Source organism: Capra hircus, chromosome 9 (assembly GCF_001704415.2).
Source record: "Capra hircus breed San Clemente chromosome 9, ASM170441v1, whole genome shotgun sequence".
Taxonomy (NCBI): domain Eukaryota; kingdom Metazoa; phylum Chordata; class Mammalia; order Artiodactyla; family Bovidae; genus Capra; species Capra hircus.
In genome coordinates, this window is record NC_030816.1 from 52,721,667 (window position 1) to 52,738,594 (window position 16,928).

The 16,928-nt window shown below is 39.6% G+C and overlaps 1 protein-coding gene across 2 annotated transcripts in view; it reads right to left on the reverse strand.

Moving 5' to 3' along the window:
• Positions 1 to 16,928, reverse strand: part of LOC102184907 (cytochrome b5 reductase 4) — a 116,546-nt gene that overhangs the window by 69,533 nt on the left and 30,085 nt on the right. For both annotated transcript variants that reach the window (XM_005684722.3, XM_005684721.3), the window contains exons 3-4: positions 14,016 to 14,116; positions 5,028 to 5,109 (exon numbers count right to left, since the gene is read on the reverse strand). In XM_005684722.3, coding sequence (XP_005684779.1) covers positions 5,028 to 5,109; positions 14,016 to 14,116 — 183 coding nt within the window. The remainder of the gene's footprint in view (positions 1 to 5,027; positions 5,110 to 14,015; positions 14,117 to 16,928) is intronic.

Sequence of the window (16,928 nt, forward strand, 5' to 3'; positions counted from 1 at the left end):
TGATCCTTTGTATTTGTGTTGTCTGTTGTGATCTCTCCATTTTCATTTCTAATTTTATTGATTTGATTTTTCTCTCTTTGTTTCTTGACAAGTCTAGCTAATGGTTTGTCAATTTTATTTATCCTCTCAAAGAACCAGCTTTTGGCTTTGTTGATTTTTGCTATGGTCTCTTTTGTTTCTTTGGCATTTATTTCTGCCCTAATTTTTAAGATTTCTTTCCTTCTACTAACCCTAGGGTTCTTCATTTCTTCCTTTTCTAGTTGCTTTAGGTGTAGAGTTAGGTTATTTATTTGACTTTTTTCTTGTTTCTTGAGGTATGCCTGTATTGCTATGAACCTTCCCCTTAGCACTGCTTTTACAGCATCCCACAGGTTTTGGGTTGTTGTATTTTCATTTTCATTCATTTCTATGCATATTCTGATTTCTTTTTTGATTTCTTTTATGATTTGTTGGTTATTCAGCAGCATGTTGTTCAGCCTCCATATGTTGGAATTTTTAATAGTTTTTCTTCTGTAATTGAGATCTAATCTTACTGCAATGTTGTCAGAAAAGATGCTTGAAATGATTTCAATTTTTTTGAATTTACCAAGGCTAGATTTATGGCCCAGGATGTGATCTATCCTGGAGAAGGTTCCATGTGCACTTGAGAAAAAGGTGAATTTATTGTTTTGGGGTGAAATGTCCTATAGATATCAGTTAGGTCTAACTGGTCTATTGTATCATTTAAAGTTTGTGTTTCTTTGTTAATTTTCTGTTTAGTTGATCTATCCATAGGTGTGAGTGGGGTATTAAAGTCTCCCACTATTATTGTGCTATTGTAATTTCCCCTTTCATACTTGTTAGCATTTGTCTTACATATTGTGGTGCTCCTATGTTGGGTGTACATATATTTATAATTGTTATATCTTCTTCTTGGATTGATCCTTTGATCATTATGTAGTGTCCATCTTTGTTTCTTTTCACAGCTTTTGTTTTAAAGTCTATTTTATCTGATATGAGTATTGCTACTCCTGCGTTCTTTTTGTCTCTATTTGCGTGGAATATCTTTTTCCAGCCCTTCACTTTCAGTGTATGTGTCCCTTGTTTTGAGGTGGGTTTCTTATAGACAATATATATAGGGGTCTTGTTTTTGTATCCATTCAGCCAGTCTTTGTCTTTTGGTTGGGGCATTCAACCCATTTACATTTAAGGTAATTATTGATAAGTATGATCCCGTTGCCATTTACTTTATTGTTTGGGGTTCGAGTTTATACTCCCCTTTTGTGTTTCCTGTCTAGGGAAGATCCTTTAGCATTAGTTGGAGAGCTGGTTTGGTGGTGCTGAATTCTCTCAGCTTTTGCTTGTCTGGATAGCTTTTGATTTCTCCTTCATATTTGAATGAGATCCTTGCTGGGTACAGTAATCTGGGCTGTAGGTTATTTTCTTTCATCACTAACTATGTCCTGCCATTTCCTCCTGGCCTGAAGAGTTTCTACTGAAAGATCAGCTGTTATCCTTATGGGAATCCCCTTGTGTGTTATTTGTTGCTTTTCCCTTGCTGCTTTTAATATTCATTCTTTGTGTTTGATCTTTGATAATTTGATTAATATGTGTCTTGGGGTGTTTCGCCTTGGGTTTATCCTGTTTGGGACTCTCTGGTTTCTTTTACTTGGGTGATTATTTCCTTCCCCATTTTAGGTAAGTTTTCAACTATGATCTCCTCAAGTATTTTCTCATGGTCTTTCTTTTTGTCTTCTTCTTCTGGGACTCCTATGATTCAGATGTTGAGGCGTTTAACATTGTCTCAGAGGTCTCTGAGGTTGTCCTTATTTCTTTTAATTCATTTTTCTTTTTTCCTCTGATTCATTTATTTCTACCATTCTATCTTCTACCTCACTTATCCAGTCTTCTGCCTCTGTTATTCTACTATTTGTTCCCTCCAGAGTGTTTTTGATATCATTTATTGCATTATTCATTATTTATTGACTCTTTTTATTTCTTCTAGGTCTTTGTTAAACCTTTCTTGCATCTTCTCAATCCTTGTCTCTAGGCTATTTATCTGTGATTCCATTTTGTTTTCAAGATTTTGGATCATTTTCACTATTATTCGGAATTCTTTATCAGGTAGATTCCCTATCTCTTCCTCTTTTGTTTGGTTTGGTGGGCATTTATCCTGTTCCTTTACCTGCTGGGTATTCCTCTCTCTCTTCATCTTGTTTATATTGCTGAGTTTGGGGTGGCCTTTCTGTATTCTGGAAGTTTGTGGAATTCTCTTTATTGTGGAGTTTCCTGGCTGTGGGTGGGGTTGTCTGGGTGGTTTGTCAAGGTTTCCTGATTAGGGAAGCTTGTATTGGTGTTCTGGTGGGTGGAGCTGGATTTCTTGTCTCTAGAATGCAATAAAGTGTCCAGTAATGAGTTATGATATGTAAATGGGTTTGGAGTGACTTTGGGCAGCCTGTATATTGAAGCTCAGGGCTATGTTCCTGTGTTGCTGGAGAATTTGCATGGTATGTCTTGCTCTGGAACTTGTTGGCCCTTGGGTGGTGCTTGGTTTCAGTGTAGGTACGGAGGCGTTTGATGAGCTCATGTCAATTAATGTTCCCTGGAGTCAGGAGTTCTCTGGTGTTCTCAGGATTTGGACTTAAGCCTCCTGCTTCTGGTTTTCAGTCTTATTTTTACAGTAGCCTCAAGACTTCTCCATCTCCTTTTGAAGACAATGGGCTGCTTTTCTGGGTGCCTGATGTCCTCTGCTGGCATTCAGAAGTTGTTTTGTGGAATTTACTCAGCGTTCAAATGTTCTTTTGATGAATTTTGGGGGAGAAAGTGCTCTCCCTGTCCTATTCCTTTGCCATCTTAGGACCGCCTCTCTGGAATGAGGAGTTGATTTTTATGGATAAGCACAAAATGTGGTTTCCTGAGATGAAACCTACTCCCAGTCCAGATGCTGTGAACATTGTTGAAATGACAACAAAGGATTTAGAATATTACATAAACTCAGTTGATAAAGTAGCAGCAGCAGTATTTGAGGGGACTGACTGATTTTGAAAGAAGTTCTACTGTGGGTAAAATGCTATCAAATAGGTCTATATAGTACAGAAAAATCATTCATGAAAGGAAGAATCGATCAATGTGGCAAATTCCATTGTGGTCTTATCTTAAGAAACTCCACAGCTGCCCCAACTCCAGGAATCAACCACCACCCTGATAAGTTAGCAGTCATCAAAATCAAGGCAAGACACTCCACCAGCAAAAATATTACAACTTGCTGAAGGTTCAGATGATGGTTAGCTTTTTTTTCAGTAATAAAGCTGTAGGGAAAGAGCAAATTAGCCAGGATGGCATGGTCAGGCTCTCTCGCCCCAAGGCCTCTTACTCTTGCCCTGCGTTTTGTAAATAATGATTATGTAATAGCTGAGATCACTTTTAGCCCTGCACATGAGGTGTTCCCTTGGTCACGGGCTACCTTATGTGGCATGCCTGTATGAGTTTCACCATGAAAGCCCTGGCTGATGCAGCACTGAGGCTACACTGGAATGACATCATGATTATGTTATATGAGGTTATGTTATGGTTCTCTTATGGCTATGTTATGGTTATGTTGTGGCTGCTGCTATGGCTGCTGCATCAGCCAGGAAAGAGGTTGTGTCATGGCTGCTGTTTCAGCCAGGAGAGAATAAACGTGTCTGCACTTCTTATAGCGCCTCAAATCTCCTTCCAGCCTTGTAGCTTTTGCCTTGCCTACCCTGGGTTCAGCAAACAGTGCAAACAGTATGAACAGAAGACAACTGGGCTCACGAACAGGATGAGCAATACAGAAGTGTTTTTCAATTAAGGTATGTACATTGTTTTTGCAGACATACTGCTATTGCATACTTAACAGACTATAGTAGAGGGTAAATATAACTTTTATATGCACTGGGAAACCAAAAAATTCATGTGACTTCCTTTACTGTGGTATCTGCTTTACTGTGGAGGTCTGCAACTCAACTTGCAATACTTCTGAAGTCTGCCTAGATACGTGTAATGCTTATTTGTTTTGTAGTAGTATTAGTAGAAAGAAAAAAGCCTTTTTGTGTATCTGTTACACTGCTATCATGCTGATTTACTCATATGAATTATTAGCCCTATCAATCTTTGCATAGATTAAAAAAAAACTTGAGGCTCAGTGATAGAAAGAGCTATTTTTATGGCACCATCAACAGGCCATGGAACAAGGGTTCAAATCTAGGTAAGTTGACACAGCCAAAGGAGACCTCCATCAATAAAGCCTGGAAATACAAAACTCACTTAACTACATAAATAGTAGCAGAGTCAGGTCAAACAAGTTTCAAAATCAAGAGTTGTTCAAAATAAATGACTCCATTCCATCCACAGTAAAGGACTCATGCAAAGTGCTTCTGCCACTCTTACCGCATGTTGAAACTTTGCAAAGGGCACTATTCCAAAAGAAGCTTAGGAGTAAAGAGATGCTCTCCAACACTGTGCTGATTGCAGAGTGGCAGTTGTCAAGGTAAGGGCAAGAAACGGGTTTTTCAAAAAAGTACTTTAAAATCAGAATATGGGTTGTCTATGATAAATAGTCAAGGAATGGGAGATAAAGATGGGAAGGAAAATTTCACTGTATAACTTTTTATATTTTCTGATTTTTGAGTCATGGGAATACAATTACATATTCAAACAATTACACTCTAGGAAACTAGTCTAAAAGTCAACTCTAATCAAGTGTTTAAGCTACTGTATGTAACGAGACTGGTTACATAGAGTCTTGTAACAAAAGACTAGCAAAAACCGAGTAAACAAAGTCCTTTCACTTCAATTATGTTTATTCCCCACACTATGGAAAGTTCTCTCAAAACAGTCAAATTTTTCAGGTAAAGTCACTGTTTCATTCTAAATAACTAAAGAAAAGCCTTTATAGTGGCTGGACTAGGAGGCCAGTGAAATGAGAATGATTTAGTGATTTATTTAAATCTATTTACTGAAATCCCTCTAAAAGATAGTACACCTGTGTCAAACACCAATGCCAGTTTAGTCCTGGATCCACGTACCTTTAGGAAGAGCAGGTTTCATGGCCATCCTGCCCACCAGGCATTCTTTCAGCATGGATTCATAGTTGACCCAACGATGAACCTACCGTGGGAGAAAAGTAACATAAAAGCAACATGACTCCAACTCCATGAGATGCTACCATTTCCTTCTGATCAAAACTAGACATTCTTACACTGCTCTGAAAAACTAAAAAGCAGATTCAATTAGTCAACAAGGGAGGGACAGAATGAGAGCATATGCAGGGACAGTTTAGAAAAATGTTCTCCAAGTGTCGTCTATAGACCTCTGGAGAATCCCAATGCCCAGATACCCATGAGGTCTTGACTAGTGTCAATATTGGGTTGGTTAAAATGTTCATTTGGGTTTTTCCATAATGTCTTATGGGAAAACCTAAAGGAACTTTTCGGCCAATTCAGTAACACTAAGATGTTATTTACCTTTTTCACTGTGTTGACATTTGCAACGGTTTTTAAAAAAGCAATGTGGGTAAAACTGCATCTCAGCACATAGCAAGGCAATGGCCTCAATCATGATATTCTTCACCACCACAGACCATGGGGATGGAGGGAATTGATTTCATTTGAGAATATACTTCCATAATTAGAAAAAAAAAAAAACTTTCTTAAACCTGAACCCTTGGTTTCAGGACCTTTTTTATATGCTGTGTGACAAATGGGAAGTTCTCAAAAATACTTATGCTGCTAAGTAAGATGGTTTCCCTGAGGAAAAACATTTAGGCAATTGTTTGATTTGCATATCAAACTGTGTTTTTTCTTGAAAGGCTGTTTATAAGTAAAAGAAAATGAATGACCTATACACTAGTTACTTGGACTTGGGTATCTGATAGACATTTTCTTCAAAATGAACAAAGTGAGATTTTCACCTCAAGGAAAACAACTAACAGTATTTGTTGCCAGACTTAAAAATGGGAATTACGTTTAAACAACCTTTCTGGAGGACACCTTCTCAATATACACTAAAAATCTTAAAATATGCAACTCTTCTATTTAGTAATTCAGGAATTTACCTGGGAAAATATTTACATATACAGAAAGATCCAGGCACCAAGATACTCATCATAGCACTATTTATATTAGCAAAATTTTGGGAACAACCTAAAAGACCAATTGTAAAAGATCATAACAGAAAATCATAATATATTATTCAATAAATGCTATATAATAATTAAAATAATCAGGTCAAATAATACTGTCATCAGAATCTTTATGTACATTTCCTGAATATATAAATTTACACTAAAATAGAAAATATGTAAAAAATATATACATAATTATAAATGGACAATCACTAATAGAAATTGAAATTTTATTTACTAAATATTTATGGAATATCCAGTTATGTGTAAAGTACCACCTCTGGGGCTATGCAGAATTTTAACAGGTAGAATAAGGAGAAAGATATTCAAAGAAGCAAAGGTACAGAGTTTGTCAAAGCTAACGATTCACTCAAAGCACTTCACTTTGCTCAAAGTAAGGTGCATGTTGAGAATATTTACTTGGTACATTATTTTTAGGCCCTCAAAAGCCAGACTAATGACCTTAAATGTATTATATTGTGTGAAATGGATATCTCCTGCCACATTAATAAACAAGGATAAAAAAGCCATCAGGGACTTCAGGCCTTCAAATGTGAATTTCTGAGCCTGGTGGGCCCCCAAGAGGGAGAACAATGCCTGCAATGAAACAGCTGTTAGCTGAGGAACTTAAGGGTGTCACAGTCATCAGCCATTACATCCCTCCCATGTAAGCCAGTAAGCCCTAGCTCAGTTCAGTTCAGTTCAGTCACTCAGTTGTGTCCGACTCTTTGCAACCGCATGAATTGCAGCACGCCAGGCCTCCCTGTCCATCACCGACTCAGGGAGTTCACTCAAACTCACATCCATTGAGTAGATGATGCCATCCAGCCACCTCATTCTCTGTCATCCCTTTTCCGTCCTGCCCCCAATCCCTCCCAGCATCAGAGTCTTCCAATGACTCAACTCTTCGCGTGAGGTGGCCAAAGCATTGGAGTTTCAGCTTTAGCATCATTCCTTCCAAAAAACACCCAGGACTGATCTCCTTTAGAATGGACTGGCTGGATTTCCTTCCAGTCCAAAGGACTCTCAAGAGTCTTCTCCAACATCACAGTTCAAAAGCATCAATTCTTTGGTGCTCAGCTTTCTTCACAGTCCAACTCTCACATCCATACATGACCACTGGAAAAACCATAGCCTTGACTAGATGGACCTTTGTTGGCAAAGTAATGTCGCTGCTTTTCAATATGCTGTCTAGGTTGGTCATAACGTTCCTTCCAAGGAGTAAGCGTCTTTTAATTTCATGGCTGCAATCACCATCTGCAGTGATTTTGGAGCCCCAAAACATAAAAGTCGGACACTGTTTCCACTGTTTCCCCATCTATTTCCCATGAAGTGATGGGACCGGATGCCATGATCTTCGTTTTCTGAATGTTGAGCTTTAGGCCAACTTTTTCACTCTCCTCTCACTTTCATCAAGAAGCTTTTTAGTTCCTCTTCACTTTCTGCCATAAGGGTGGTGTCATCTGCATATCTGAGGTTATTGATATTTCTCCTGGCAATCTTGATTCCAGCTTGTGGTTCTTCCAGTCCAGTGTTTCTCATGATGTACTCTGCATAGAAGTTTAATAAGCAGGGTGACAACATACAGCCTTGACGTACTCCTTTTCCCATTTGGAACCAGTCTCTTGTTCCATGTCCAGTTCTAACTGTTGCTTCCTGATCTGCATATAGGTTTCTCAAGAGGCAGGTCAGGTGGTCTGGTATTCCCATCTCTCTCAGAATTTTCCGCAGTTTATTGTGATCCACACAGTCAAAGGCTTTGGCATAGTCAATAAAGCAGAAATAGATGTTTTTCTGGAACTCTCTTGCTTTTTCCATGATCCAGTGGATGTTGGCAATTTGATCTCTGGTTCCTCTCTCTGCCTTTTCTAAAACCAGGTTGAACATCTGGAAGTTCATGATTCATGTATTGCTGAAGCCCGCCTTGGAGAGCTGGCATACTGAGTGCAGCACTTTCACAGCATCATCTTTTAGGATTTGAAATAGCTCCACTGGGATTCCATCACCTCCACTAGCTTTGTTCATAGTGATGCTCCCTTAGGCCCACTTGACTTCACATTCCAGGATGTCTGGCTCTAGAAGAGTGATCACACCATCATGATTATCTGGGTCATGAAGATCTTTTTTGCACAGTTCTTCTGTGTATTCTTGCCACCTCTTCTTAATATCTTCTGCTTCTGTTAGGGCCATACCATTTTTGTCCTTTATTGAGCCCATCTTTGCACGAAATGTTCCCTTGGTATCTCTAATTTTCTTGAAGAGATCTCTAGTCTTTCCCATTTTGTTCTTTTCCTCTATTTCTTTGCACTGATCGCTGAAGAAGGCTTTCTTATCTCTTCTTGCTATTCTTTGGAGCTCTGCATTCAGATGCTTCTATCTTTCCTTTTCTCCTTTGCTTTTTGCTTCTCTTCTTTTCACAGCTATTTGTAAGGCCTCCCCAGACAGCCATTTTGCTTTTTTGCATTTCTTTTCCATGGGGATGGTCTTGATCCCTGTCTCCTGTACAATGTCACAAACCTCTGTCCATAGTTCATCAGGCACTCTATCTATCAGATCTAGTCCCTTAAATCTATTTCTCACTTCCACTGTATAATCATAAGGGATATTTGACTTAGGTCATACCTGAATGGTCTAGTAGTTTTCCCTACTTTCTTCAATTTAAGTCTGAATTTGGCAATAAGGAGTTAATGATCTGAGCCACAGTCAGCTCCCACTCTTGTTTTTGCTGACTGTATAGGGCTTCTCCATCTTTGGCTGCAAAGAATACAATCAATCTGATTTCGGTGTTTACTATCTGGTGATGTCCATGTGCAGAGTCTTCTCTTGTGTTGTTGGAAGAGGGTGTTTGCTATGACCAGTGCATTCTCTTGGCAAAACTCGATTAGCCTTTGCCCTGCTTCATTCCACATTCCAAGGCCAAATTTGCCTGTTACCCCAGGTGTTTCTTGACTTCCTAATTTTACATTCCAGTCCCCTATAATGATAAGGTCATCTTTTTTGTGTGTTAGTTCTAAAAGGGAATTTAAAAAGGAGAATACTTCCTATCAGGCTACAGCCACTCTCTACAGATGAGGGATAGGGTGTGTAAAAACAGATGGGCGCAGGATGCTGGCCCCAGATAGCTAAGAAACACTTCATTGAAAGAAATTATTTCAGTAAACCCTGAAGCTAGTGTCTTCCATGTTGCTCAGTTGTGTCCAGCTCTTTGTGACCCCAGGGACTGCAGCACGCCAGGACTCCCTGTTCTTCATTATCTCCTGGAGCTTGCTCAAAGTCATGTCCATCGAGTCGTTGATGCCATCCAACCATCTCATCCTCTGTCACTCCCATCTCCTCCTGCCTTCAATCTTTCCCAGCATCAGGGTCTTTTCCAATGAGTCAGTTCTTTGCATCAGGTGCCCAAAGTACTAGAACTCCAGCCTCAGCATCAGTCCTTCCAATGAATATTCAGGATTGACTGGTTTGATCTCCTTGCAGTCCAAGGGACTCTCAAGAGTCTTCTCCAACACCACAGTTCCAAAGCATCAATTCTTTGGCGTTCAGCCTTCTTTATGGTCCAACTGTCACATTCATACATGACTACTGGAAAAACCATAGCTTTGACTACATGGACCTTTGTCAGCAAAGTAATGTCTCTGCTTTTTAATACACTGTCTACGTTGGTCACAGCTTGTCTTCCAAGAACAAGTGTCTTTTAATTTTGTGTCTGCATTCACCATCTGTAGTGATCTGGAGTCCAAGGAAATAAAGTCTGTCATTGTCCCATATATAGAATAGCGCTAAATTTCTTAGTTTGAGATAACTGTCTTTCCTTAATTTACAATAATCTTTCATGTTCAGACTATCTGCCCCCTTTGCTGCACACTTCTATAAAATCTGACTCCTTCCCTGCCTCCTTGGAGCAATTTCTCAGAGCTACTTGAGATGCTGCCTCCGGGAATGAAGTCCTAAGAACTCTCACTTTTCAGGTTGTGACTATTTTTTAGTCAACAACTGCCAATGGTGAGCCTCCGAGAGCTGTAGAGCAAGGTTCTAAGACAACTGTCTCTGAGAATACTACTTTAGTTGTCTTGTTATCTAAACGGTACTGAAGGTAAAAGTATCAGGACAGTATTCAAATACTAGGGTGAGAGAGCGTGATGATGACCTGACTAGAGGCACTGCGGAAAGAGAAAAGGTACAATATTTAACGACAGAATCACAGAATTTCACCAGAAATTGGATATTGGGGCACATTTGTTTCCAAGAGTGTTGCCCCAGAATCTTAACACTGCTCATCCCTCATGTGGAAACTAACTACCCTTATCTGAGTTTCTGGCCCAATTATAAAAGGATGAAGCTGCTCCTAAAGAACTTTCTAAAGAATCGGTTATAACCAACTAGGCCCAAATGGCAGAAGACCTGCTGACCTCCAGTGGACTGAGTCCTCTTTATACATTCACTGTTATTACACATTAGCACGCTAAGGCACATATCCCCCAGTGCCACAACAGCTGACAACTGCCATGACAACAATTAGAAGCACCCCAAAAAGGACTGAAAACGAGCATTGCCTCAGGGCTGGATCCAAGCCACACCCTGTTTCAGAAAAGTCATTACTATTCCTCCCACTCTTTACCGAATTCCCTCTGTTTTACCTCAACCTTCTATACATACGGTGTCTCAGTCTGAGCAGGGTCAAGAAATTGATCTGAGAACTAGTTCTTGCTTCTCCATCGTTTGACCACTGAATAAAGCTTGTGCTGCTGCAGTCTCAACACTGGTTTTGTCGTTGGTTGTACAAATCTGAGCAAAAAAAAAAAACCTTCCTGGTTCAGACAAGGAGTCTTGGCCTAGGCTAACACTTGGGCACAAGTCCAGGTGACCGATTCAGTAACAAAATGAGAGAAGGCAAAGATTACTCAAGTGGTTTCAAGTTCTCATTTCCAGAAACAGGAAACAGAGAGGGAAAAAAAGGGAAGAAGAATATGAGTTGTTATCTGAGGGTGCACTAAGCTCAAGTATCAACAGGTTATCACACTGTCCATCCAACAACTGAATATACTAAGCAAGTAATCAGGAATGAGGAAAAAAACTAGACAGAAGTCTGACAGTAAAGAGATTTCTTAACATTCTTTGTACAACTCAAATACTAGATATTAAAGATACAAGAAGTTTCACTATTGTTTCTAGAATATAAAGTTTCCTTCTGTGGTGAGGAAAAGTCATAAACAAACAAGGGGAATGCAGTAATCTGGTAACTAGCGTGGACAAAGAATGCAGCCTGCCATTTTAATAAACAAGGATCTTGTAGCCATAAAGCAATCAACCATGACAGCTGCCTGCTATGGGGTGCCCTAAGGGGAATTCAGGCTCCTCTGGTGGCTCAGTCAGTAAAGAATCCACGTGAAATACAGGAGACCTGGGTTGGGAAGATCCCCTGGAGAAGGAGATGGTAGTCAAGTCCAGCACTGCCTGGGGAATGCCATGGACAGAGGAGCCTGGTGGGCTATAGTCCATAGGAATAGCAAGAGACTCAGACATGACTTAGTGACTAAACCATCACTACCCACCAAGGGGAATTCAGGATGGAGAAAAAGAGGATACTGGCTCTAGAGAGTTAAGGTGTATGGCAAAACCAATACAATATTGTAAAGTAAAAAAAAAAAAAAAAGGAGTAATTGATCTTCTTACACATAGAAAAGGGGCTTCCCTGTGGCTCAGAGGTTAAAGCGTCTGCCTCCAATGCAGGAGACCTGGATTCGATCCCTGGGTCAGGAAGATCCCCTGGAGAAGGAAATGGTAACCCACTCCAGTATTCTTGTCTGGAGAATCCCATGGACAGAGAAGCCTGGTAGGCTATATAGTCCACGGGGTTGCAAAGAGTCGGACATGACTGAGCGATTTCACTTTCACTTTCATACATAGAAAAACACTAAAATCTTTAACTTGAGAGGTTTTCTCTTTGTGATTAGTAATAATCTTTTGATATTCAATTGATGTTTTTTTTTTTTTTCCCCAGCCAAAATTCCTACAAATCCTGGTTTCTCTCTCACCTCTTTGGGAACAGCTTCTCAAAGCTATCTGACAGACTGCTTCTGATAGTTCACAGTAATGCCCCAAGTGCATTTTTTTTTCCTTCAGTCAACAAAAGGATTGTAGAACTTGCTAAAGAACTTAACAATATAGTAGTTCTTATGACTTCCCCCCAAACAAGCTTAAATAAGGTCCTTACAATCACATGACACTAAGAAATATAAACAGGACTAGATGTTACTGGAAATTCATCTATGGAAGAGTACATTCAGCAATCAAGAGGTTACAAAAGCCAACTAAAAATTGTCTCTTGCCATCTGCCTTTACAAAGATGAAGTCACTAGCCACTGTAGCCACTAACCTTCAGCATACCCTGAAAGGAATTCAGGGCACAGATCAAGAATGAGACACTCTATGTCCAGGTAAAAACTGGCAAAAAGGGCCTTCAGAGAGTCAGACATTTTCAAGAGAAGATTTTATGAGCCTAAATTCTTACATCTTCTCACACTTAGAAAAGCACTAAAATCACTAAGAGTGACATCTGCTCTTTGTGACTAACAGTAAGCCTCTGCCAAAATATGAGCTTGACTACATGTGCCCCAATTCACTAAAAACATATGACCTCTCCCGCAACCCCACTGGAACAGTTTCTCAGAGCTCTCTGAAATGCCGTATCCCAGACTACAGTTCTCATTTTGCTACCAATAAAACTTAATCACAATTCTCACATTGTTTTTTTTTTTTTTTCCCAGTTGACACACAGGAGATGAAAATCTGGTAGATAATTTTTCCTGGCAAATGTTCCCGAACTTTTCTATTTCACTTGCATTGGTAGCAGATAACCAATACCAAATTACAATGGGAATTTACCTTAAATTAACAAGAGCCTCCCAAGGAGAATCCTAACATCACTGCTAAGCAAAAATGACTTTTCTCCAAACCAGTAAAAACATTAATAGCAAATGATATTTGGCTATTTAAGCAGGTGCATGTAAGCACATTAAAATACAAAACAAATTGTATTTCTGGTAGCCTGGTAAAAAAATAAATCTCCAAATGGATGAGAACATAAGAGGAACAGAAATTAAAGTTCATTTGTTCAGAAGGCAACTCTAAAAATAACTCAACTGGTTCAGATATCTCAACTGGTAAAGTCCAGTACTACAACATGGTTATTAATCATGGTTATTAAACATGGTTATTAATTAAAGTACAAAATAAAGCTTTCGTCAGAGGAAGGCAAATTTCTATTCCTATCAAGATAGTTGTTTAAAGATAACAATTCAGCCAAAGGATAGTAGTTATCACATACTACATAATTTTTAAATAGTATAAGAAATAATCACTTAAATAAATATAAGGGGGGAAAGTGACTCATTTAAATATCTTCTGATATATACAGAATCTCTGCTATCACTCTAGGAAAAATGTTTCCTATTCATTAATGATCTTTCTACATAACATACAGATTGAGTATGACAAAACAGGCTGATTATGTAACAATCCCCAAACAATTAAAGACTAAGAGCCAAGAAGCTAAGTGACTTGTTTTCTCTAACAGTTACTGCCCTCATTAGTCAATCATCACCATGATCAAAACTGATAAAAGCTGAGTGAACAGTTGCCAGCAGAGAAGGCAGCAAGCACACGTAGACTCTCAGATACAGATTTGAGAGCAACTCTAAAATGTTAGTAAAATAACTCAAAGGCAAATTAAATGAGCAGTTGCTATTTATGAGCAACTTCCCACACTTCAAATTTCAAGCCAACACATCTGAAATTTATGCCACTGTTTTCTTTCTCTCTACCACTGCCACACTACTGAACCTGAGAGTGTGGTCCCACTAGGATAGAATGATCACTTTCAGCACCTTACCTGATCAAAAAGGTCAGTACCATCTGATCCTGCTGCTCTCATAAGTTCATCTTCTCCGCCAGGATGATACTCCATATATGGGCTGACATTATAAACAAAGCCTACATCAAATAAGGAGAAATAATACCCTAAATGAACTTCTTAAAAACTGTATAAAGTAGATGTTTCAATAAATTTTTCCAAATACATCCTACTTAACAAACCATTACTTAGAAGTATCAAGGATATAAAGGGTCTGAGGTTTCACCATACTTGCAAGCTAACAAGTTAGGCTGCTAGTTTCATGAGTCCTGACAGAAAACATGAGACTCCCAGGTTAGAGACAAAGGATAGCTGAGTACTTACATCAGTAGCAGTAACTAGAAAATTCAGCATCTACGTAAGTTTCCTGAGCCCCAATTCCCAGAGAGCTATGTGAAGAAGGCCAGATAAGTAGCTGTACACTCAACATGCTGCATGATGGAAAAGGAACCTTGAGCACAGGAAGCCCCGAACCTTTTAAAACGGGCAGTAAATACACCTGCCCTTTGTTCTGGAGGGAGGCATGACCTCTGTTTATACTAAACAGTAAACAAACGTCTCCTTTGCTCTAGAAGGAAACACTAGCTGTACCACGGAAGGATGATCACCACACAAGAATTTCTGAAAAGGTGGCTAGAACAAGACAGTCAGTGCCTCAGCTTGCAAGATGTGCAAAAGACCTATAAGAGAACTGCCTCCCAACACACACACAAAATCATGAAACACTGAATTTAATATTTTAAAAGTTCTCTCTCCTCTCATCCCTCTCCCCCCACCTCTATCTCTCGTATTATCACATCATCCTCTATTGCCCTGGCAGGAGAATCTGATGAAAAAGAATGGAGCTGTCAACATAAATCAATCATCTCAGCAAAGGATGAGAGATGGGGACTGGGTCACTGAGGCACACTCTGTGAAAGCAAGCACAATTCTTTTCTGCACTTGTTCAAGGAACCAAGATTATTGCTTAGATCTTAAGAATTCTTTCATCTTCCCCAAATATTTATTTCATCTGTTCATATATTTAACTATATTTTTGTTAGGGAAACGTTGACAGAAACATTCCTGCAATGGCCAGGCAGGATAATAACTGCTTGAGTGTTATCTCACAACATGGAACCCAGAACTGACAAAACTACTGCCAGCTGGAAGAATTCAGGAGAGGGCATAAGGGGGAAGGAGACCCCACCTGCCAACCTTCCAGAAACCCTTGCACTGGAAACCATCTTGATTGAGAGATGCGATCACAGGCACAAGTAAGATGACTAGACAGAGACAACCTGGAAAACTACCCTTACTGTTATAAAACCTGAGACTGTGAGCCAGATGGCAGAGCAGTTCTCCTGGGTCCTCTCACCCTGCTACTCTCCCACCCAGGTTCCCCTTTCCAATGATGTCTTTTGCTCTGTCAGTATGTGTGTCTCCTTGGACGATTCATTCCCAAGTATTAGACAAGAGTCCACTCTTGGACCCTGGAAGCAGTCCACCTTCTGGTAACATTTTTATCTTTTAAGAAGAAGGAAGAATAGGAAGTAACAAATAGAGGAGAAGAGCTCACTGAATAGCCTTCCCAGGGAAATGAACTTCATTTAATCCTTTATTTGAAAACTAGATAGTAGACAAACCTAGCCTTTTGAGACACCTAAGAGTGCAAGGAGAACAACTGGTTTTCTTATTTCCAGGACTAATCCTTCTTTATGTAATGACTTCCATGAATTTAAATAAACTCAGATAATTTAAGATGTTCATCCTATATAATCACCTTGGAAGGAAAGTAGTTAAATTTCAAACCCAAGAAGGGTACCTGCAGTTTCCCCACCAATTTAATTTTGGAAAATAACCAGCCAGTCTGAACTGCTTTATAAAATTACCTAAAGACAATTTAGGCAACAAAAAGAGGTAAATTCACAAAATCTCTCTTTTAGCAATCCTCCAAGTAAGTCAGGAAAATGGTGGTGGTAGGGGGAAACTGGTAGAGCATCCTCCTCTCTCCTTCCCCATAAACCTTTCCCAGCCAATTTAGAAGGAATTTTTGCTATTGTTTAATGCTCTGAAGTCCCACAAACCACAAATGTCTGAAGTAATGATTAGGATCAGAGTTATTCCCAATAGGTTTTTAAAGACACAGAATGCATTCCAAACATTCAGAGTTCTAGTGTTTCTCAGGAACATGAAATCTATAACACATGATCATCTAATCTGACGGAACTCCATGTGTTTCAGCAACAGCAGAGAGATGACCAGGCAGCTTAACAGCTGTCCCTGATCAGCACAGAGAGCCTTGTATCTCCCATGTGTTCTTGACTGCCTCCCAGTTCTTTACATCGACCCTCATCCTCTCATAACCTACCCTCCTTTTTGATGGACTCCAGACTTGAAGAACTTCTCATCCCCTTCAAATACACAAAACTAGGAATGCTTATAAAATTCCTCACTGTGTGGAATTAAAGCCCAAGAAATGTTAGATCCAACCACATTTGGCAGTATTAGTAATTTGCTAATTATGAGACTTTCAAACCTGTCCCAAAATGCGACAGGTGCATCTCCCCTGGTTCAGAGATTCTCTCTTCCCTCTTTTTCTTCTTCCCTCTTATCTCTTTCCATTTTTTTTCCCCCAAAAGCATTTCCTACCAACTAAAACTTAGACCTCTGACTGTGGCAGAAGAAAAACAGTCACAAAGAACCTAGCTTTATGCTTTTCCTTCATGCTTTACTGTATTCGATTTATACCACGGGCTTCCTAGCTGGCTCAGCAGTACAGAATCTGCCTGCCACTGCAGGCAGTGCAAGAGACTTGGGTTCAATCCCTGGGTCAGGAAGATCCCCTAGAGGAGTAAATGGCAACCCACTCCAGTGTTTTTGCCTGAAAAATCCCATGGACAGAAGAGCCAG